Source organism: Phoenix dactylifera, chromosome 14 (assembly GCF_051530095.1).
Source record: "Phoenix dactylifera cultivar Ajwa chromosome 14, Ajwa_hap1_PhDact_Kaust_v1.1, whole genome shotgun sequence".
In the NCBI taxonomy this organism is placed as follows: domain Eukaryota; kingdom Viridiplantae; phylum Streptophyta; class Magnoliopsida; order Arecales; family Arecaceae; genus Phoenix; species Phoenix dactylifera.
In genome coordinates this window covers 28,650,615-28,672,228 of record NC_143203.1, presented here as the reverse complement: position 1 = coordinate 28,672,228, position 21,614 = coordinate 28,650,615, and the positions used below count along the sequence as shown (strand labels likewise).

The following is a 21,614-nucleotide window of genomic DNA, read 5'->3' as shown; positions in this document are numbered from 1 at the left end:
TTAATGCGGTCTGCTCTCACTTCGCCCATCCCTAATGGCCAGTGAATCTACGGTCAGGACGGGGTCAAGAAGGGGGAAAGGACCGGAACGACTGGAGTACACTAATACAAAAGGAGAAAGTATGGAGAGCCTTAAATTGAAGAATGGGGCAACTCACCGGAAGAGAAGGAAGAACGGCTCCGAGAGCCTCAAAGGAGGAGCAAGCGAACAGTCCGACGGCAATGACGGCAGCGCAAAGGAGAAACTCGAAGATGTCTGTAAAGAGAAAGGCGGACGGAGGAGGGCCCCCGGTTAAATAGGCGGAAAGGTGGGTGACGCCTCGGTGACGCCAGAGGACGCCTGGCTGCCGAAGGGTCGCTCGCGCCCCAAAGGCGAATCGACGCCATTAAGGAAGGATGTCCGCCGAAATCCTCAGACTGCCAGGTCAGCAACAACCGCCATACGCCATAAAGAAGGCGAGGAGCTCGAAGCGCGCGCGCCTCTCCGAGGGATGGCGGCAATCTCGAAGCATCACTCCCTTCACCCGTTCCCCTTCTGGTTCCAGGCTCGGAAGTGGGGGGCTACTGTTACGGGGGAACTTAGCCACCATGCCCCACGTGACCGGCACGCGCGCCCAGGAAGACTACGGCAGCCCCTTGATCCAGCAATCCGACCCCGAGTCGGACATCTTCGGCTCCGCAGCCCGACCCCGAGTCGGCAGCCCCTTGATCCAGCAATCCGACCCCGAGTCGGACATCTTCGGCTCCGCAGCCTGACCCCGAGTCGGCTGCCCCTTGATCCAGCAATCCGACCCCGAGTCGGACATCTTCGGCTCCGCAGCCCGACCCCGAGTCGGCTGCCCCTTGATCCAACAATCCGACCCCAAGTCGGACATCTTCGTCTCCGCAGCCCGACCCCGAGTCGGACATCCCTCGACAACGACAGGCTATTCCCCAGAGGCACGCCGCAGCCTCCTGCTCCACTACTCCCTGCAACGGTTGTATCTGGCGTTGCTCCACGATCCCCTGTAACAGCCGTACAAGGCGGAGCTCCACTACGCCCTGTCATGGCCGTACCCAGCGCTGCCCCACGACGCCCTGTAACGGCCATGTCAGTGGCAGCTCCATCGTGCCCCACGATGACGAACCCCCCTGAAAGACCCCCCAGCCTGGTATATATGCGGCTGGGAGGAGGAGGGGGGGTAAGCAAGAACTTCCAGAGCATTCTCTTACTTGCTACTATTATCTCTCCTTCTCCTCCAATCTCCTCTGACTTGATCGTCGGAGGGCCCCCACTACCCCAGTGGTGGTGCGAGGCTTGCTTGCAGGTTTCCCGGTGGAAGGTGGAGCGCAATCAACACCAACCAAGGCAACTCAAACGGAACCCCGTTCACACCGCTGTGCCAATCGTTCTCGGTTTGGACCACCAGCAACAGTTACATTGAACGACTCACTTGCCACTTCTAGATTTCAAGCATGAAAAAATTCCACCAATTGTTTCCTTGTGATGGCTAGCTCTTCAATATGCAAGTATTCAACCCCAATTCATGGGTATGGATTAGATTTATTTGATGTTTGGTTAGCGCCGAGCATTGGCACAAAATAGAGATGGTTCAGAAACACCTAATATATTTCTATTGAAAACAATGGGACCTTTTATCTTAATACAAATTCTCTGAGGCCCTTGGCAATGCAAACAGCTCATGCAGCGGGATGATGAGGTCAACCAAATCATAAGCAAGCAGCAAGGATATCCAAACATATAATTATGCAAGTGATAAAACACAAAATAAAATGCTTTATCAAACCTTGAGCAATGTCAGAGTATACAAGGAGCTGCTCTAGAAGCTATACCATAAATGGATCTCTGGGTTGGATTGAGAATGACTTCGAAACAACATATCAAAAGATTTCTCAAGCATTTTCAGAGTTCGCTTGCACTACTTGTGTGCATCTTAGGATGTTCCGCAACAATTCAAAATAACTGGCTCTAGCCAGCCTATCTAGTTCCTCTACTCCAATCAATTTGTATTTGGTGTTATGAGTGTTCATGGGGCCTTGTTTCTCACATGATTCTTCAGTTTTAACAAAGAAATTAACTTTATGCATCTTTCTCTGACCTGTTGACAGTTGCTTCCAGATGTAAGACAGGCTTCGACTATTTGCATTTGCTAGATCATGCATCTTCTGAAAATTGAACTGATATGTTTTTTGGCAACTAGGCCTGTCTCCAGTAGAAATGCAGATTACTGACAGAAAATGGGCAGTGACACTGATCGTCTGTCTGCTAATAATATTTATGAACTGCCAAGCATCCAAAAATATTTAGCATTGATCGACAAATGAACATAACTTGCTTCCAAGTGATGATGCCAGTACTGGTCGCTCAGACTTGTAAACAATGGATATAAGCTAGGCAGCTGTGTGGCAGTAACCAAAGGTTTGGGGACTCTTGGCGGCCAAAGTTTTTAATTTAGGTGAACCTTTAACTATGTAAGCCCAACGGCGATTGTTTATGATAGAAGATCAGCTGAAACTGGTCCTGCTGATCATATAATGGACCTTCCATATGCAAAGAGTAAACTCTAACTCCACAAGGTTCACCAATAATCCATGCATGAGCAATATCCTTCTTTAAAATGATGAAATCTATATCGATCTCTCAAAATTATCTCCCTTTTGTAAGCCCTAGATATTAGCTTGGCAAATGAGTGGCAGTCATCACAGATACGGAGATTCTTTGTAATCCGAATTGGTGCAGGTGAACCTGTACTAATCAGTCCATAAGCAATCGCCAACTTCTCACTATGTAAATTCAGCGCTTTCTCTTTGACATCCTCTTCTTCTATATCCTGCAGGAGCTGTGTCTTGTTTGGTACATAACCTACTTCTTTCAGTCTGGATGTAATTTCATCCAACTGGCAATATATTCTCCCTGTAAGTCGGTGAGATACATCCCCCACAAGAAAGTCATGAACTACACCATGAACCTCTATTGAGCTATAACCTGGTTCTTTTTTCAACCCAGTATCCTTCATCAGTTTCCTCAACCTTGCGACACCATCCCATTTCCTGGACTTGGCATACAAATTAGATAATAGAATATAAGCTCCATGATTTCTAGGCTCCAACTCGTTGAGATGTCTAAATGCATATTCTCCCAGTTCGATATTCTTATGAATCGCACAAGCTCCAAGCAATGCTCCCCATACCGATGCAGAAGGTGGCATTGGCATATCTTCTATCAACTCCTTGGCTTCTTCTAACAGCCCAGCACGGCCGAGGATGTCGATCATGCACCCAAAGTGCTCCACATTTGGTGCAATGCCATAGACCGGAAGCATTTGGCTGAAATACAACACACCCTCATTGACCAATCCAGCATGGCTACAAGCACAAAGTATATTCGTAAAAGTGACCTTGTTGGGCTTAACCTTAGCCTCTTGCATTTGCATGAAGAGATCCAGAGAAGCTTTTCCCTTCCCATGCATTGCCAGACCTGCAATCATCGCACTCCACACAAAAACATCTCTCTGTTCTGCAGACCTGAACAATTCAAGTGCCTTATCCAGGTCTCCACACTTTGAGTACATGTCAACAAGTGAGGTCGTCAGATGAGAATTCAAGTTGAATCTATTCTTCTTCATGTGTGCATGGATCCAACAGCCTAATTCCAATGCACCCAACTGGGAGCAAGCTGACAGTGCGGCAACGAGGGTGATCTGATCGGGTTTTGCATCAGCCTGCAGCAATTCATGAAAAAGTGCTAATGCTTTTTTCGGTTGGCAGCTCTGTTCATAGCCTGAGATTAAAGCATTCCAAGATGCAATGTCATGACTAGGCATGGCATCAAAAATGTGCCGGGCAGCATCAAATTCCCCTGACCTTGCACAACCAACAAGCATGGTGGTCCATGAGATGGAATCCCTCACGCTCATCTGGTCGAACAGCAACTTTGCATCCTCCAAGCTGCCACACTTGATGTACATATCGAGCAACGCATTGCTCAGTACCAAGCTTTCGTCGATAGCATTTCTCCTGATATAAGAATGGATCCACTTCCCAAGTTCCAAGTCCCCTTTCTTGCCACAAGCAGAGAGAACGCTGACCACAGTGACATCATTAGGATTCACATTCTCACCCAACATCTCTTGAAACAGTTGCAACGCCCCATCGCACTGACCTGCTTGAGCGAAAGCACTGATCATGGAATTCCAAGAAACGACATCTCTCGCAGGAATCTTCTGAAACACCCGGTAGGAAAGATCCAAATGCCCGCAGGCCGCATAGAAGTGGATAAGAGAGTTGAGGATGAAGATGTCAGAACGGAAGGGGGATTTGACGACCATCCCGTGGAGGGCGGCGCCTTCTCCCAGGGCGGAGAGCTCTGCTGCAGCTTTGATGGCGAAGGGGTAGGTGAACTTGTCGGGCGAGTGAGGGCTGTCTCGGAGCATGCGGGAGAAGAGGCGGAGACCGGAATCGGGGTTGGGGCTGGAAGCGTGGGCGCGGATGAGGGTGTTCCAGGCGTAGAGGTTCGGGTGGGGAATTTGGTCGAACATCCGGAGGGCGTAACGGAGGTCAGGGGAGGGAGACAGGGAGCAGGCGGTGAGGAGCCGGCTGGCGGAGTAGGGGTGGGAGAAGAGGCCGAGGCGGAGCATGCGGGCGTGGGTTTGCCTGAGCTGTGCGGCGTCGAGGCTCTTGTAGCCGTCAAGAAACGCGAGCACGGGATGGTCTCCAGAGCGGCGGCGGTCCTCGTTGTCGTTGTAGTCGTGCGAGGGTCCGAGGTTGCGAGGAGGAATAACGGAGAGAGGAGGTGAGAGCATGCGAGTCGTCATGAAGGAATTCAAGTCTGCGTCGCCCGCGGTTGTTTGCTTGAAAGGTGAAAAGGAAGACGAGGGCGCGGCGCGACCGAGGATGCTTACTCGGAGCGCCAACCTACACCACCCTCCGAGGTACGTACGTGGCGCCCTCCTCGTCTCCCCTGAGCTTATGAGGGTGAGTCAAAAGACGACGATTTTTCCACGGGGGCCCTGGGGATGGGTGGGTGAGAGGAAGTGACACGTACCCAATCATCGGAAGAGAGAAACGTTCGCCAACTTGTCCCGGAAATATCCAAGCACGTATCCAAGAAAACAAGGTTGACCGCTGATGAATCCAACAGTAATTTAACATCACTTCCCTTCATCTGCCAGGCATTCTACATGGGCCTTTCCGTGGCTGCCGCCTCCACCCGCTCGCTCTTTGCTCCCGCCTTGCGTTTCAAATCGATCAAAGCGAGAAAGTTAATCACTATCAAATATCAAACCCCCCTTCTCGAATGATGATGGAGCCTTTTTGAGCGTTAAATTATTGAAGATTGCCTGGGTCTGGGGGTGTTGCATGCGTGAACAAGAGGACTTACCATCGAGGAGATTACACGCCGGAGCAAGTATATTTTTTTGAAAGACGGGGGCCGCGAGAGAAACAGCATAAAATATTGACTGAAACATATTTGCTCCGCATATAGACGAGCACCGTCAAATTTGTAACCCCTTCGGCCATGCTGATGGAGCCTTTTTGAAAAACTCCCCAACTACCCCAGGACTTCTGTTTTATATGTGCCGAGTATTAAATTATTGAAGATTGCCTGGGCCTGGAGGTGTGGTGCGAACAAGAAGACTTCTCGTTGAGGAGCTTATCAGAAAGCTCCCAACTACCTCACGAATACTGCTGTCCTCATATGCGTTGAGTCTAAAACTATTGAAGATTACCCGGCCACTACCTCACGAATTCTGTTCTCATATGCGTTGAGTCTAACATTATTGAAGATTACCTGGCTTGGAGGTGTCGTGAGAACAAGAAAGACTTATTGTTGAGGAGGAGATATATTTCTAGGAGACGGTGACAGTGGAGGAAACATCAAATTTGCTACCTACAAAAGTTCGCTTCTCTAAACCAAATGGAGCGTCCCCGAATGTTCCTCATCTCTGCAGCTTGTCTATGCGTATACGGGATTTTGTATCTTGCTGCCACCGATCTCCAGCAAGGAGAAGCCAAACCCCTTGCCGGAAACGAAACCGACAGGTTTGCCCTGCTCGCATTTAAAGGTCAGATGGCCGATGGTCCCGCCGGAGCCTTGAGCTCCTGGAACGACACCATCCATTTCTGCCAATGGGAAGGGATAAAATGCAGCGCCAGCAACCAAAGGGTGACAATCATCAACCTGCAGTCCAAGAGGTTGGCCGGATCACTATCTCCATCCCTTGGAAACCTCAGCTTACTCCAAGAACTCAACCTCGGGGGCAACGATCTGTACGGCGACATTCCTCCAGAGCTCGGGAAACTTACTGGTATGAGAATCCTCAACCTGACTTCCAATTCTTTCGACGGCCGGATCTCGGGCAATCTGTCCAGCTGCAGGGAACTGAGGCACTTAGACTTGGGCGACAACATGCTCGTGGGAGAGATACCCGCCGAGCTCACCTCGCTGCCGAAGCTGCGAGTGCTGTACCTTCTTGTCAATAATCTCACCGGCAGCATCCCACCGTCCATCGGAAACCTCTCGTCCCTCACCAGGCTAGCGATGGGAAGAAACAACCTTGTGGGGAGCATCCCCGACGGAATCGGCTTGATCGCAGGGCTGGAGTTCCTCCAGATTGCCGAAAATCAGCTATCCGGTATGATACCTCGATCCCTCTACAATCTCTCAGCCCTCACTTTTGTCGCCATTGCAACCAACCAACTGCACGGAAGCCTCCCATCAAATTTAGGCCGAGCTCTTCCGAGGCTCGAGACGTTTTATGTGGGCGGCAACCGGCTCGCTGGACCAATTCCAGCTTCACTGTCGAATGCTTCCGGCCTAGCGAACCTTGATTTTGGCTACAACAACTTCGGCGGATCGGTGCCGACGGACCTGGGCAGATTAGGCGGTCTCCTTTGGCTGAATTTTGAGGGCAATCAGCTGGGAGCAGGGGATGCCAGCGGTTTGGATTTCCTCACTTCATTGAGCAATTGCACGAAGTTGCAGGTATTGGACTTCGACAGCAATAGTTTTGAAGGTGAGCTGCCCAATTCCATCGCCAACCTCTCCACCCAGCTCTCCATGCTGATCCTGGGTGGGAACCACATACGTGGAACCGTCCCTGACGGGATCGGGAACCTGGCTAGCTTAACCGTTCTGCGAATGGAAAACAACTTTCTTGCCGGTAGCATTACGGAGTCCGTTGGGCGGCTTCAGGATTTGCAACTGCTGAGTTTGTCCGGAAACCAACTCTCGGGATCAATCCCATTCTCCCTCGGCAATCTCTCCCGGTTGAACGATCTCCATCTAGGAAAAAATGATATCGAAGGAGGCATTCCTTCGAGCCTTGGGCGATGCATCAATTTGCAATTTCTAGACCTTTCCGACAACAAACTCGATGGTGCGATCCCTGCACGAGTCATCGGAATCCCCTCCCTATCGGTATTTCTTAGTTTCGCTCGCAACTCGCTTCTTGGACACCTACCGGCGGAGGTTGGTAAGTTGAAGAATCTTGGGGAGCTGGATATCTCTGGGAACAGACTTTCAGGTGAAATTCCGGAGGCATTGGGTGATTGTGAGAGCATGGAATATCTGCACATGCAGAACAACAAGTTTGAAGGAGCCATTCCTTCATCTTTGCAGAAGTTGAAAGGTATCCAGTATCTCGATCTTTCAAGAAATAATCTGTCAGGACAGATCCCAGAATATCTAGGGGGCAGCCTGCATTCTCTGTGGCACTTGAATCTGTCGTTCAACAATTTGGAGGGTGCAGTACCACAAGAGGGGGTATTTAGAAATGTTACTGCTATTTCTGCCGGGGGAAATGCCAAGCTTTGTGGAGGTGTTCCAGAGCTGCGACTGCCTGAATGCCCTGTTACGACTTCTAAGACAAAGCCGAGCAACCGGGTAACCAAAATAGTAATCCCAATCGTTTGTACGCTAGCAGCTCTAGCTTTACTATCATGTATGTGCTTCATATCCTATGGTTTGAGAAGGCCCAGAAAGACTCCCCTACCAGCCCCTTCTTTGTTGGAGGAACCCTACATGAAGATCTCTTACAGAGAGCTACGTAAAGCCACTGATGGATTTTCCTCAAAAAATTTGATTGGTGAAGGAAGGTTCGGCCTTGTCTACAGAGGAACTCTGGACGCTAGCGGATCCGTGGTCGCTATAAAGGTCCTCAAACTCCGAAACCATGGAGCTTCCGCCACCTTCATGGCTGAGTGCGAAGCCCTCAGTCATATCAGGCATCGCAACCTCATCAAGATCCTGACTTGTTGTTCAAGCGTGGACTCTGCCGGCAATGATTTCAAAGCTCTAGTTTACGAGTTTATGCCCAACGGGAGTCTAGAGGAGTGGCTGCATCCAGATCCAGGGGAGCAGCATCCTTCCAAAGTTCTCAACATTCTTCAGAGGTTAGACATAAGCATTGATGTAGCTTCCGCATTGGACTATCTCCATCACCAATGCCAGGCACCGGTAGCTCATTGTGATCTTAAGCCAAGCAACGTCCTTCTAGATCATGAGTTGACTGCCCATGTGGGTGATTTTGGGTTAGCCAAGGTACTGCTCGAGGACAGGAATTCTAAAATTCAAACCAGCTCCGTTGCGATCAAAGGGTCCGTAGGATACGTTCCTCCAGGTAATAATGGCTTGCGCCTTCCTGTATCCACCTTCAAATCGTTATATTTTGCATGATGAATGATGGGTTTTTAACAATTAGCTGAGAATTATGGTTATCATCAAATGATTGAATAGCTATTTGTAAAGTTGATCTCGAACTCAACCACTATCTAGACTATATAACAAAGAACAAGTCTTCTTATTGATAAATGAACGGGATTTCTTTCTTGGATTAGTTTCGATGGTACCTTTTTTGCTAAAAAGCTCCCTTTCAATGTTCTGCCAAAACATTGATCTAATACCTCATAGGTAGAAGGGATAGAGCATGGATTATTTTTTTTCCATTTGATGGACCAGCAGTATTTCTTTCCACTGTTTGTAAGAATGATATGCGTGAACTGCAGAGTACGGAATGGGCGGTGATGTCTCCACGAGAGGTGATGTGTACAGCTATGGGATTCTTCTACTGGAGATGTTTACAGGGAGGAGACCAACTGATGAAGCATTCAACGATGGATCATGCCTCCACGATCTTGCAAGAATGGTATATCCTGAACGAACAATGGAAATTATTGATCCACGATCATTACTAATAGGAGACGAAGAAATGGTGTCTGATGGGAGGCAACGTAGTATCATGAGCAGCAGAATGGAGCAATGCTTGGTTTCAGTAATTGGCATCGGCCTATCCTGCTCTGTAGCACAACCAAACGCACGGTTGGAGATGAGAGATGTTGCCATGAAATTGCATGCTATCAGAGCCAGGCTTCTTAGAGGCGATACCTGAGACAAATAGCGGCGGACACATCTTTGACGGCCACAGCAGAGAAATGTGAATGAAGGAGATGACAGACATGGTACAAGAGACATGTTATCTTGAGAGCATTATGTACAACAAAATCCTCCTCCACGGATTTCACTTTATACGATGAATCACTATAGCTTTGTCTCTTCAGATTACATAAAAGTAAACAGAGAAAAATCTTTCACCAAGTGTTATCATCAACGCCATAGCAAGTCTTGAGTCCGGTAGCAGTTTATGGATGGCCAGGATTCAATGCATGGACAGCGTCAAGTCTCCCTGCAGCTTCTTCCAGGTGAAATGATATCCAAGCTGAAAATGCCAAATAAAAGGAATGTCTTTGAACCCCGCCCCGCCCACGGGTTCAGTTTGTCATCAGAAATGGCAAGCTGTGGGGTATTCCAGAATTTCGAGTACCCGCGTGCCCCTAGCACAAAACAAAGAAAACGGCATCCTCCCCGTTCTTGGTCCTGATAGAAAGGAAATCTGGGTCCTGATAAAACAAAACCTGCAATTTAGTTTTTCATAGAAGAGGAACCGCAAAATGCAAAACCTCGGATCGATGGAACCTTGTCAAAATCTTCCTCGGCCTAGGACCTCCGAAGCAATGAATTTAAAACCATAGTTTTCAACTTCATGCCAAGAGGAGATCTTTAGGATTTGCTCTTCCAAAAGTTGATGGGAAGCATGCCTTGAAATTTGAACCTTGTTTGAAGAATTACTACAGCATGGGATGTTTGCTTCTGCAACGGATCATCTTCACCATCATTGCCCAACACCATTATTCACTGTGATATGAAACCATACAGTATCCTGCTTTAACATGATAGATGCGCTCATTTGACATATTTGGACCGGCAAGGTTCCAGTCTGAGCCATCCTCTAATTTATTCAGGAGGATGCAAATTCAAAGCAGTTTGGTGATTTTGGACCGGCAACCATCCAGTCCGAAACATCCTATAATTCTAGCAAAGATGATGCATTGCTACAGGTATAAAATCCAGAACTGTTAGTTTCCGTTTAATTTTGGGACCCGGTATTCTAATGAATCATATAATAAGATTTTTTTTACAAAAATCAAAAATATTGTACCGACATATGTCTCAATATTTGATAATTAATAGGAAATCATTAACTTAAACAATTAGTTCAGTGACTGGCTTGAAATATCAAGACCATTGGGGCACAGCCAGAGAAGAGATAACTGAATTGCTAATTAACAAGGAAATTTTTTAACAAATATCTAAAAATCTTAAGAGGAAAACGGTCAAACCTATACTGGATAGGCTAAAAAAATTCATAGAGTTTAACAAATACAAAATCCATAACTACAATGGAATCAACCATTGAAACAACAAGCACAACAAGTTCCCAACAAAATCCATTAATCTCATAAAACAGATGAGGATTTGGTATTCACCAAGTCAGTGAGCTCCTGTACAAAATCCACAATTTTTATGAAATCAACCATCAAAACAATAATGATAAGTGCCCAAATTTCATTATATGTTCATATCCAAGTCACTTACGTCCTTAGGTAATCTTATCCCCTATTTATCTTTTGATGCTTCATGTATTTAGGATAAGTTTCCATTTCTTATTCACTGAATGCTCCATCTTCTTCTGTGTTTATGTGCAGATTAGAGTACAGGAGGCATCATGTGAATACAAGGAGTTGTTAACGGCTATAAAATCGTCTCACTGGAAATGTTGGTAGGAAAGAGGCCAACAAATGAAGAATCAAATGGTACTTTACATCTCTACATATTTTCTAAAAAGCTTTGCCTGAGAAAGTGACAGATTATAGATTGCAATGACATATTAATCAAGAAATGCAAGGATAGCAAGGATGGAAACATTACAAGAAGCAGAGAAGAGGTTGATTAAATTTGTTAAATTATGATAGATGTTGTCATGAAAATGCATGCAAAATGGGATGTGCTTATAAGGGTTGCAAAAAGTTGCTACACATAAACCTTTGGCTCTTTGAAATTTAAATCTGTGATGGGACCCAACTTACAGCAAGATGAAGAATGTTACATGTTCCAATTAATTTTCACTGTAGCTGATCTGTACATTAGTGGCCAGTTTTGATAAGTATTGTAATTTTAGAAATTGGCTGTCGGCAGTTCAAATGTTTCCTTTCTGCTCACTTGGAAATGTACCACGGGAAAGGTTCAACAGCCAGCAGAATAATATAACATTCTTCCCACATATTATTTATCATAAAGCAGAAACAAAGCATTCAACAGATTTACAAAAATGTTCCACAAAGCACCCCTGATCTTCAATAGAGGCACCACCCAAGCTTCAACTTAGTTGGTTGCCATTTTTATCGAATACTATTACCTAAAAGAATGAAATTATGTAAGAAGTGAAGCAAATTGAAAGAGGGGAGGGAAAAGACTACTGCCTACTCACAACTCATCTTCCAACATGCTCAGTCTAACAGCAGAACCATTTCATACAAAGGCAACCGTATATATCAATCAGTTTACTTTTCAGTCCACTGGGATGGAAATTCTGCCTCCATCCATTTGTTCATTCAATCCCTTTTTTTGAATTGATGCAAAATAAGGAATATGATCATCCTGCAATATCTCCTGGCCATCAATATTGATCGTCTCCTTTTACTGACTTTTGGTTCTACTAAAACTACATCTCATTCCTCTGCTTCAGTGCCGAAAGCTTTCTTCTGGAATTCTAGCTAACATTTAACCTAGACTTCATATCATCACTAAACACTACTAACATTGGTATCTTCACTTGTATGAATATCACAGCAAGCTCTCCAGGATAGTTTAAAGAGATGTAAGCTTAGTGAACAGTTTAAGCCCATCATGCCTGAAAATTCACTTGTCACACCATGGCTGCTTCTAAGTTTTGTCCCTCGTCCTTCAATTGATGTTGGGAGCTGTTTGGTGTGCTACAAGTTGGCCTGCCCTATAAGTCCAGTCCACGGCAGGCCATCCCAGTTGCTGGTGTCTTGTAGTTGGACTTGCAAAGCAGGACAACTTCCAGTGGCCCTACAAATGAAACCCCTCCATACCAAAGCTCCACTTGCAGCCAAATTGGATGCAAGACAAGCTGTAAGCTCATCCATGCAACAACCCCCTATCTCCCCACCCATCCTGACTCCTCTATACCCCCTCCCCACCCCCTCGATTTCTCAACACCTCCACCCAACTCCTCCACCGCACCCGTCCCCGCCCTCCTCTTCCTCCTCTCCACCATTACCCCCTCCGCAGATCTCCCAAGATCCGTACTTCATTGTAATGTCTTTCCTCTGGCATTTGGTCCTTGCAATCTGATTCGACCCCCTCCAAGAGTGTGCAAACCTGATCCACCCTACTCGACGAGGCCGCCCTCAGCTGCTTCGAGTGCAAGGTCAAGGATGGCATCCACACCACTTGGCGACTCATTGCAACAGGAAGAGAGGAGTTCTCGTTGTCAATCCATAGAGAGAGAGGACTCACTCTGCTGCATCTCCTACCTCCGATCCTCGATAGCATGGTGCCTCCCACTTGTGAGCTCAACCCACCATCCAAACAACCTCATTGGCATGATGCAGCTCGACCCACCTACATCTCAATCTGCATGCAACTCAAGGCAAGGTTAAGTTGGCATACATAGCTCCAAACAAGCCCTTACTATAGATGAACATGATTATAAGCCAATGATCAGGATGCAGTACTAAAAGAAGAACAAGAAGATCTCATGGCTATATTGCAGGACATTTGTTGAAATGCCTTGGGATATCATGTAGTAATTTCAGCTATGCTAGCTATGAAAGGTCTTGAAAGAGCATGGATTTCTACTTAGAACGCCCAGAATCATTTCTCTGAGCTTTCATATACATAGGAGGTTCATGTGTAGTATTTTTGTGAGATGCATATTGGTTTTGCTACAACTTTGACGTCTCATCATAGCCAAAAATTCAGCAGGAGCATTGGACTATCTCCCCTTAAGAAGAAACAGTAGAATCTGATTTTATGTGCTCCTTATAACCTTGAAACCATGAGATATGAAGATGATAAGGAAAGGTTCTACTATTGGAAAAGGAATCAGGTGAGGGAGATAGAGAGGAAAAAAACATTGGTGAAGGTTGCTGGGATCGGATAGGCACTTTATATTTGATTCCAAACATAGAGGATATAGAGGGAACAACTACACATAACTTCCAGTCAATAATAACTAAGCACTTTCTATTTAGTAGAAACAAATTCTGCATAGAATTTCTGTAAAAAAAAAAAAAAAAATCACCAGATGAATGGTTCCCAGGATATAAGCTCAATGAATGCAAGAGCATGTCATGACTCTTGTGCAGTAAAATGGACATCCGAGAGGTGATAAAAGCCCCATAAGAAAGATAGCCATAATCTGATGTTATTAAGACAAGTAAAAAATAAGATTCTGTAAACCAGTAACAAGGATGTTCGACAACGTGCTTGGCATTCGAACAGAATATGACAACTACATGATATCCAATTCAGTTTCTAAGAGCTCTCTGACCAATCAAATTATATACTGCAAGGAGAACAGATCTGGAAACCAACAAATAACATCCATAGACAGGATAACTAGAATTATTTAAATCAAAAAGAAAAAAAAGCTGCACAGAAGTTCAATGAAAGAGTCAGAGGGGTTCGCACATCTCATCAACGATCATGCAATATAAGTACTTGCTAATAATAACAAGAAAATCTGAAGAATTGAACATAGTATAACAAAGGAACGGATGTCGTACACATAAATCGTAGGAATACATAACAAGAAGAAGGCAAAGCAGGGAGATGAAGCATGTGATAATTTTTAAGGATCGAGACACAACCAACAAGAATAGATCCTATACATCGATTCCCAGCACTGCCAAATTACAACAGCAGTCAGAGATGTACATATAGACAGCGCGATTAATAAAAGCAGACAGTCCGTACAACACGATCAAGAGAAGCACACCCAAGAAAGGAAGAAAGAAAGGAGAAGAAACCCTAGATTGCGCAATAGCAGTCCGGATGCAGATGAGGGGCCCTGGAGAGATGCGCCGCACCTAATTCAGGAGGATCCTTCCATCTGGCGCTGATCGGCGGATGCGTGGTGGCGAGTGCTGTCGTAGTCTACGACCTCGGAGTCGGTGACGGAGCGGGAGTGCTGAACGATGGAGCGGCCGATGGAGTTGATCCACTCCTCCTTCTCCTTCTCGGAGTCGGCGATGAAGTACATGGTCTCGCGGCTGGTCGACAGCTCGAAGGCGAACTGCCGGTTGAGCACGTCCTCGGCGCCCTTCACCGTGAGGCAGGAAGCCACGGGGATCACACCCCGCGGGACCGACGCCCGGGTCACCACCGGTTCCTTGAACCAGAACAGCTTCCCTTGCTTCAGCACGAACCACCGGCGCCGCCACGTCTTGATGTACTCCCCTTGCTTGGTTAGCCACCCCGCCCGCTCCGGGTCCGACCAGAACTCCACGCCCCCGCCCATGTCCTCCGCCCCACGCGACGCCCCCCACGCCGCCCTCCACAGGCTCGCCATCTCTCGCGCGCGCCGCCGATCGTTCCCTCTTCCTCGCCCTCGCCCTCGCCCTCGCCCGGATGGAATGAATGGTGTCTGATGCCCGCTTTGGGTTAAGGAATTATTCCCATGACTCGACGAACAGAATAAGGGAAGAGGTATGATCTGATCCGAGGGTGGGAAAAAATGTCGCTCCGGAGCTGCCGCTCAGCCTTAAAATCGTCACCGCCGTTGCCGACTTATCACCTTGTTTTTTCCTAATTAATTAATTAATTAATTAATATGTAGGCAAGGCCGTAACTCTTTGTAAATATCGGAGCAGGGCGAAGGAAACGAATGGTGCGGGGACCGGCAAATAGGGACGGCGATTCCGGGGGGGGGGGGGACAGGCAATTAAATAGAAGGAACGCCGATTCAAGAGATCCTTCTCCTCATCTCTGCTTCTCTGGCGTCATCGCTACCAGGCACACTCTCTCTTCTCCATCTCTCAGCTGGTATGTATTCTCAAAAAATCTCTCTGCTGCTCTGGACTTCATAAAAATCTGGAAAGATTAGCGTTTCCTTGAGGCATCTAAGTTCCAATGCTATGCGTTCGATGAATTGTCCCTATAAATTAAATAAGAGATTGTACGATTTGTTTTATCCATATTCTTCCCCTAGGTTTTATGTTATCAGCTGGTGAACCTTAGAATCTAGTTTACTTGTTGAAATACAGGGTCAGTAAGCATGAGAAAGTAGGAAGATATATCTCCTAGGGTTTGTTTTGAATGAGTTAGATATTTTTTGTTAATATCTCCAGTTTAAACTCTCTTTTTTTATCTGTCGTTACGTGATTAACTGATCGACCATAAGACTAACCTCCATGCAAGGACTTCTGGTTATACCACACTATGATTGTTGTTGATTGGTTTCAGGCATCTTCAGGTGCTTGCTACCTGATATGTGCTTAGTGATCCCAAGAAGAGCTTAAAAACTTACCAAGGGTTCTTTAATCCCACCGTTATGTTTTAACAGAGCCAGCAATACCTAAAGTAATAAAATATGATGTCAATAGCATGGTTTCAAAATCTCCTTTCTATTTAATTTAGAAGATGCAAGTAATCACAACAGGGTGCCAGATACCGTCAAAGTTAAGTAGCGATACTGTTGGAAACCAAGGCTAGGCGCCCATGAGGGCATGCCCAAGTCCTGACTCATGTGGGAGTTATTACATGATGATAACTACTTGGTGTAGTTATCATAACTTCCATGCACTCCCAACAACTTCCCCAACCACTTCATGATGACAGGTAGGGGATCAAAAATGGGAGAAAATAGAGAGAAATATTTCTCGCCTCCTTCCTATCTCCCTCTGCCATCCGTGAACCCAAAAGACTCTTAGGTTGTGGGAAAGAGTTTCCATTTTAATTGCAAATGGATTCCCGACAGTAAATTCATGCTATAACAACGAAGAGGATGTTCACAAACACGACAAGAAACTTAAAGCACATAATTCTAGCTAAAGAAAGTTCCTGGAAACATTTGACCACGTGCTTCCAAAAGGTATGTTACTGATCTTCATTCCAGTTGAAGATTTTGATTTCTTTCACGTACCAAGAAAAAGAATCCATATTGCTTCACAAAACGTATAAAAGCAACTAGTATATCTTCTTAAGAAAAAAATATTTTAAGCAAAAAAATTCCTGGAATTTGCTTGTAAAGGCGACCCACAATGAGGCAATACCTGAAGTCCACAAGAAGATCATTATTGCGAATAAGTTGTACTTTTTTATATAAAAAACTAAAGAATGTACAAAAGACCACAACTACGAGGACTAACCTGAATGGCAATGTCTTCCCGATATGCCTACTATAGCAAGTGAATTTGCTTAATTGCTTTACAATCTCCATGATTTGTTCTTATTTGCAGTTTGTTGAATATTTTGATTTTAAGCTCATGAAATTGGAATATTGAAGTCCTGATGTAAAGCAATATGGTTGTAATAGAGATATGGTATAGAAGTGCGGTTAAATTGCTGACATTCTAATGCTTTATGCCACATAATTTTTAATTACTTGGTGGTTTTTATGCTTTCTAACATTAAAATCAATTACATGAATTGTTGTCGGGGGAAAAGTCTACAAAGTGTCCCTTGAAGTAAGATGCTTATTATATCTGCAGACCTTTGCTTGCAAAAGTCATGTCTAGGTATTGCAATATGTTGATTAAAATATATTTAGAAGCTTTCTCTGAATTGCATGTCAAATCAAGAGTAGATGAGATCAGCACTTTTCATGTTATTATTTCAGTTTATAACATGTGGAGCTAGAGTACTTGCAAAACTTTGGAGATCGAGTTTGCTTAGCCACCGGCCATGTTCATATTGTTGGTCATTGTAACTCTACTATATTTGAATTTTACATAGGACCTAGAATGAGTCAATTGAGTTGAGGGAGCCATGATAGCTTGTTATCAGGATTTGCTACCAATTGAAGAAGAATGTTTACAAGGCTAGCAAATTTAGGAGCACCTAACAAGTGCTTGTGTAAACTCACGTTTTAATTGCATGATTGTCAAAGGTATTGAAGATGATAGAACCATTAATTGTTGGGACAGGCTTGTCGCATGTAATCAAGCTGCTCCAAATTGGGAAATTTTGAAAATTGGGAAGTTCAAGGGAAGTGTTTCATGAAATAATGGAAAGCTTCTGACAAAACTACCATGTAGTTTGGTTAAAACTGTGGAAAATGAAAGGATAGCTGCAGGAAATCTCTGATGACCAGCTTCTCATGTGTTTCATGCATCTTTGAACATTATTTCTTGCTTCCTTCTTTTGAGTGATTTAACCACATGTAAGCTTTCGCATATCACTTTCCACATGCTGTTCAAAGGAGCAAAGATGTACATAATGATATTTAATGCTTCATTGCAGATAGGTTGATGTGCAATTATACAGTGCAAAGATAAGGTTTGCGACCAAAATTTCAGAAAGGGCTCAGTGATGTTGGAAGGTCATATTATAGGGCAGGGTGTGTGATCAAAATTGCAAAAAAAGATAAGGTGTGTGATCAAAATGTTGTCAGCATCTGCAGCTAATGGTTTTGCTACCAAGATCTGGATTCACATATAGGTGTACAACCTATACGGAAGATCATATGGAAACTTTCCCTTTGCATCATTTTTTTGAGAGCTTGTATAATAGAATGCTGAGAAATGTTAAACATATCTTTATTTTCTTTTAATTTTGAATTGGTTTGATAATAGCAAGTTTGAAAAGCCTGTAGGTGTTATGTACTGCACGAAATCCTTAAGATAAGGACTTCATTTAGGAAGCACTTAAATTTTAAGATACTGGAACTTGAGCCTCTATAAGAGTCTTATTTACTTATGACTGCTTTTGGAATTTCTAGTATAAGTTTGGCTATTGTGACTTGTAGATAGAACTGTTTGTCTAAAGGGATTAGTAGACTTCCAGTTCTGCTTTCAAATATTAACTTGCCTCTCGTGTAGCTCTCCCCCCGATTTCTTCTCATCCTCCATCCCCTGATTTCTGTAATTAATATGTTTTGGAATTCCACCTGCTCTTTCTCATCTATTTAAACTACAAGCCATTTGTTCGTATCTTATCCCAGTATGACGGGCTGTCTGTTTAATGACACAGCATATTGTTGCTGTACACGATGTGATAATTAATATTTAACAGTGTGGAGTTTGTGTTACTTCCATAACTTATTTACCCTTTTTATCAGTAACTTGGAAACTACCAAAGTTTTCTGAAGGTATTTGCTTCAAATTCAGTGACAGGAGCCTATGGGAGCCAATTCTGTTGATACTGAATTTTGTTTGCAATCTTTGCTTAGCACTCCTTAGTTTCACAACAATATTTTCCCTTGCAAACTCCTTAACAGAATAAACTATGATTTTCTGTTGATTGACAAGGTTTTATGTAAGTTATTGGATAGGCATACATGATAGACACACACACATTCTCTTTTTAAATCATTATGATGTGGCATCTGTTTATGTGATTTGAGAGGCCGAAGATCCTGCTAGAATCAGTTTCACTGCAGGGGAAGCAATCTCCAAAATTCTATTGTGGCTGTACTAGAAAGAATCCTAGAGAAGGTGTCACAACTAGGGTGCAGATGGGCTAGTAGATTTCCAAGTCACGTAGACTTGACCCGAAATAAAGTCATGGTTATAATTGTGTCCTAGACGGCTAGATTGGATCCATGTGCTTGGTGGGCAGTTGGATCAGGTCCCTTGGGTTTGGTTCAAGTTGTGTATACTGAGCCAATTATTTTAGATTAATTACTGTTGTGCCAAATTGTACTTATTCTGGTTTAATGTGTCATGTCCAGTTTTACTTGATGCATCCCTAACCTTGCTGAAACTAGGATTGTTTTTGACCTTGCCTAGCCAAGTAATAAGGATATCTTCTATGGCTTGGGTCTATATGGATCGGTAATATGGTTGGATTCGTGTCCATTCAACCAGCTGGGCACCTTTATTAGATCCTTCCCGTTTATACTTATTGCGCACATGAATTGGATATTTTCTTGCAATCATTGACTCTTTTGATTCTAGATCTATTTGGATTTTTATGTTTATGCCAATACTCGGGTGCAGTTTTTGGATGCTTCTTGAGAACTTTTTTAAGATCTTTAGGCAGCATATGGGTGCAGAACAGAGCAGGCATGAGGCTTGAAATAAGCCGCATGCCAGCCAATCAGCATTTAGGAAATAGGTATGAGCATGAAATACTTATTCCAGTCAAACTTGCTTATACATTTTCTAACATAAATCTATCATGTATGCCCTCCGCCCCTCCCTCCCTCCTCTCTCTGTATGTGTGCGTGTAGCAAAACACCTTTAGCCAAAAGTTATTCCAAATACTGTAGCCAGAAAAAAAAAGGCAGAGTACATAAAAGGAATAAATTGTGGCATAACTATGCTAGTAGGTATAACTATGGCTATTCTACCTTCCTCATTCTGAACCAAATGCAACCTTAAGGGGGTGCATCTTGATAGTTATTTCTAGGGCCGCAATGTTTATATTAGATTTCATACAGCACTTATGTTAGCATCTCTGTATTCATTATCTCTCCTGAAATGTCAGGTTATGAAAGAGCTGAATTTATTGAGAGGGAAATGCAACGGATGGCCAAACAAATAAAATCAATTATTCAAAAAGTAAATTCTAGTCAGGTACATCTCTACAAGATTTCGAATTAGTCATAGCCTTCTTAGCTACCAGTGCTCTGCATATTTTGTTTAGTTGGGTGACCTTGATGTGGTTGATGGTATGACTCCTATTGATGTTGCCGTTCGACTATTAAACAATCAACTAAGTTCACTAATGTGGATCGATGAAAAGGTCAGTATGGTAGATTAATTAGGTTTTTTCTCTAAAGCTTTTTATTTCCATTATCATATTTGTTCCTCTGCAGGCAGTACATGTTTATTGCTGAAGTTGTCTGTATAGTTCTATGTCAATCTCTTTTATAAAATTGTAATTCAGCTCTGTTATGAAAATCTTGCCAGTTATTGCTTCATTTTTCATATTTTTAACAAAACTTCAGTATCATATAGAAGCAAGAACCAAGGAATTGGTGGTCTGATTTTCTGGCCTTGCATCAGATTGTTGATGAAATTATTTGACTTTGCTGATAACAATGGCTTGAAGAAAAAAGGGCATTTTTATTTGTTTTCTTCAGATGCAATAATATTGCACATACACTGAACTTTTTCTCGAACCTGCACAGACTTGATTCATCAGCTGATGCACAAGCAGAATTATGCATCTGTTTTGTTTCATGGTGTGCACGTTAGAGTCCTGATCAGGTGACGAATCAAGATCTCCATATCGTAAACTGCCTTCATATGGACCTGCTAATTTGGTTCCGTGTGACTCCAAAATGCTGTTTCGTAGATGTGATCCTGCTTTTATTTTGAAATAAACCTTGAGAATATAATTAACCTTGCTGAAAATGAATATGGGACTAACTTTTCTACTTTTAAAAAGCTAATTCTCAAAACTAATTCTGAATAAAGCTTGAAGCCCTTTTCATTATACGAAATTTTTAACCTCTAAATATTCAATGCGTACTGTAGCCATAAAAGTATGTTCTTATTTTCAATGCAAACATGGCATCCTGAATCTTGAAGGTTGTTTTTTCCCCTTCAGGCTAATGAATTCGATTCAGAGACTGGCCAATTGTGGTGCTGTTGTGGAAGGCAATTTGACAGCTTCAAGGTTCTGGTTGAATTGACTACGGATGCTTAAGGGATAAAGTTGCCATGCATTGATCGGAGACACATTCTAATTTGCAGCTTAAAATCATGGGATATTCCTCCTATTTCTTTTTGAATATTAACCAGTATCCAGTAAATATTCACTTTATGTTGTATGGTGGCAATCGATGTGCAAGACATGGACATTTGGAAACGTCTCACGGGAAGTTGTAGTTTTTTCCAATTTTCACGTGTATTTTTTTGGTAGAAGGCAGGCATGCATTTGAAAGATGTATGCTTTCATAACTCGAAATTCCTTAGTTGCTTTTGTTCTTAGTGGTATGCGAAAATTTTAGAACTGTATATTATGGGCATGCATGAGCAGTTGACAATGTATAAAGCGTGAATCCCAAGCCCTTGGCTCGTGCTGCGTGCCACCGTCGCCCCCTACGCTTCACAACCAAGCCTGACAGCTGGATCCATCTC

General features: G+C 43.9%; 3 protein-coding genes and 1 long non-coding RNA gene across 6 annotated transcripts; 2 read left to right on the top strand and 2 right to left on the bottom strand.

The window, feature by feature from the left end:
- Positions 1 to 1,747: 1,747 nt before the first annotated feature.
- On the bottom strand, positions 1,748 to 5,534 carry OTP81 (Tetratricopeptide repeat (TPR)-like superfamily protein). The gene has a single exon (XM_008797293.6). It carries the CDS (start codon positions 4,811 to 4,813, stop codon positions 2,579 to 2,581), a length of 2,235 nt encoding a protein of 744 aa, XP_008795515.3. The 5' UTR covers positions 4,814 to 5,534; the 3' UTR covers positions 1,748 to 2,578.
- Positions 5,535 to 5,562: 28 nt separating this feature from the next.
- Positions 5,563 to 9,551, top strand: LOC120108834 (LRR receptor-like serine/threonine-protein kinase EFR). Its single transcript, XM_088710766.2, has 2 exons — positions 5,563 to 8,620; positions 9,006 to 9,551. The coding sequence occupies exons 1-2, from the start codon at positions 5,917 to 5,919 to the stop codon at positions 9,386 to 9,388; spliced, it is 3,087 nt and encodes a 1,028-aa protein (XP_088566892.1). The 5' UTR covers positions 5,563 to 5,916; the 3' UTR covers positions 9,389 to 9,551.
- A 4,557-nt stretch (positions 9,552 to 14,108) lies between these two features.
- Positions 14,109 to 15,063, bottom strand: LOC120108836 (pleckstrin homology domain-containing protein 1-like). The gene has a single exon (XM_039122565.2). It carries the CDS (start codon positions 14,933 to 14,935, stop codon positions 14,459 to 14,461), a length of 477 nt encoding a protein of 158 aa, XP_038978493.1. The 5' UTR covers positions 14,936 to 15,063; the 3' UTR covers positions 14,109 to 14,458.
- Positions 15,064 to 15,202: 139 nt separating this feature from the next.
- Positions 15,203 to 21,491, top strand: LOC103711173 (uncharacterized). 3 transcript variants are annotated; one of them, XR_016398350.1, is made up of 4 exons: positions 15,203 to 15,408; positions 17,827 to 19,641; positions 20,014 to 20,102; positions 21,082 to 21,491. It is a non-coding gene; the product is annotated as an uncharacterized LOC103711173 (long non-coding RNA). The 3 variants fall into 3 exon arrangements; XR_604730.6 differs by having other exon boundaries at positions 15,220 to 15,408; positions 17,827 to 17,954; positions 20,014 to 20,271; XR_003386490.4 differs by having other exon boundaries at positions 15,227 to 15,408; positions 17,827 to 17,954.
- Positions 21,492 to 21,614: the final 123 nt, after the last annotated feature.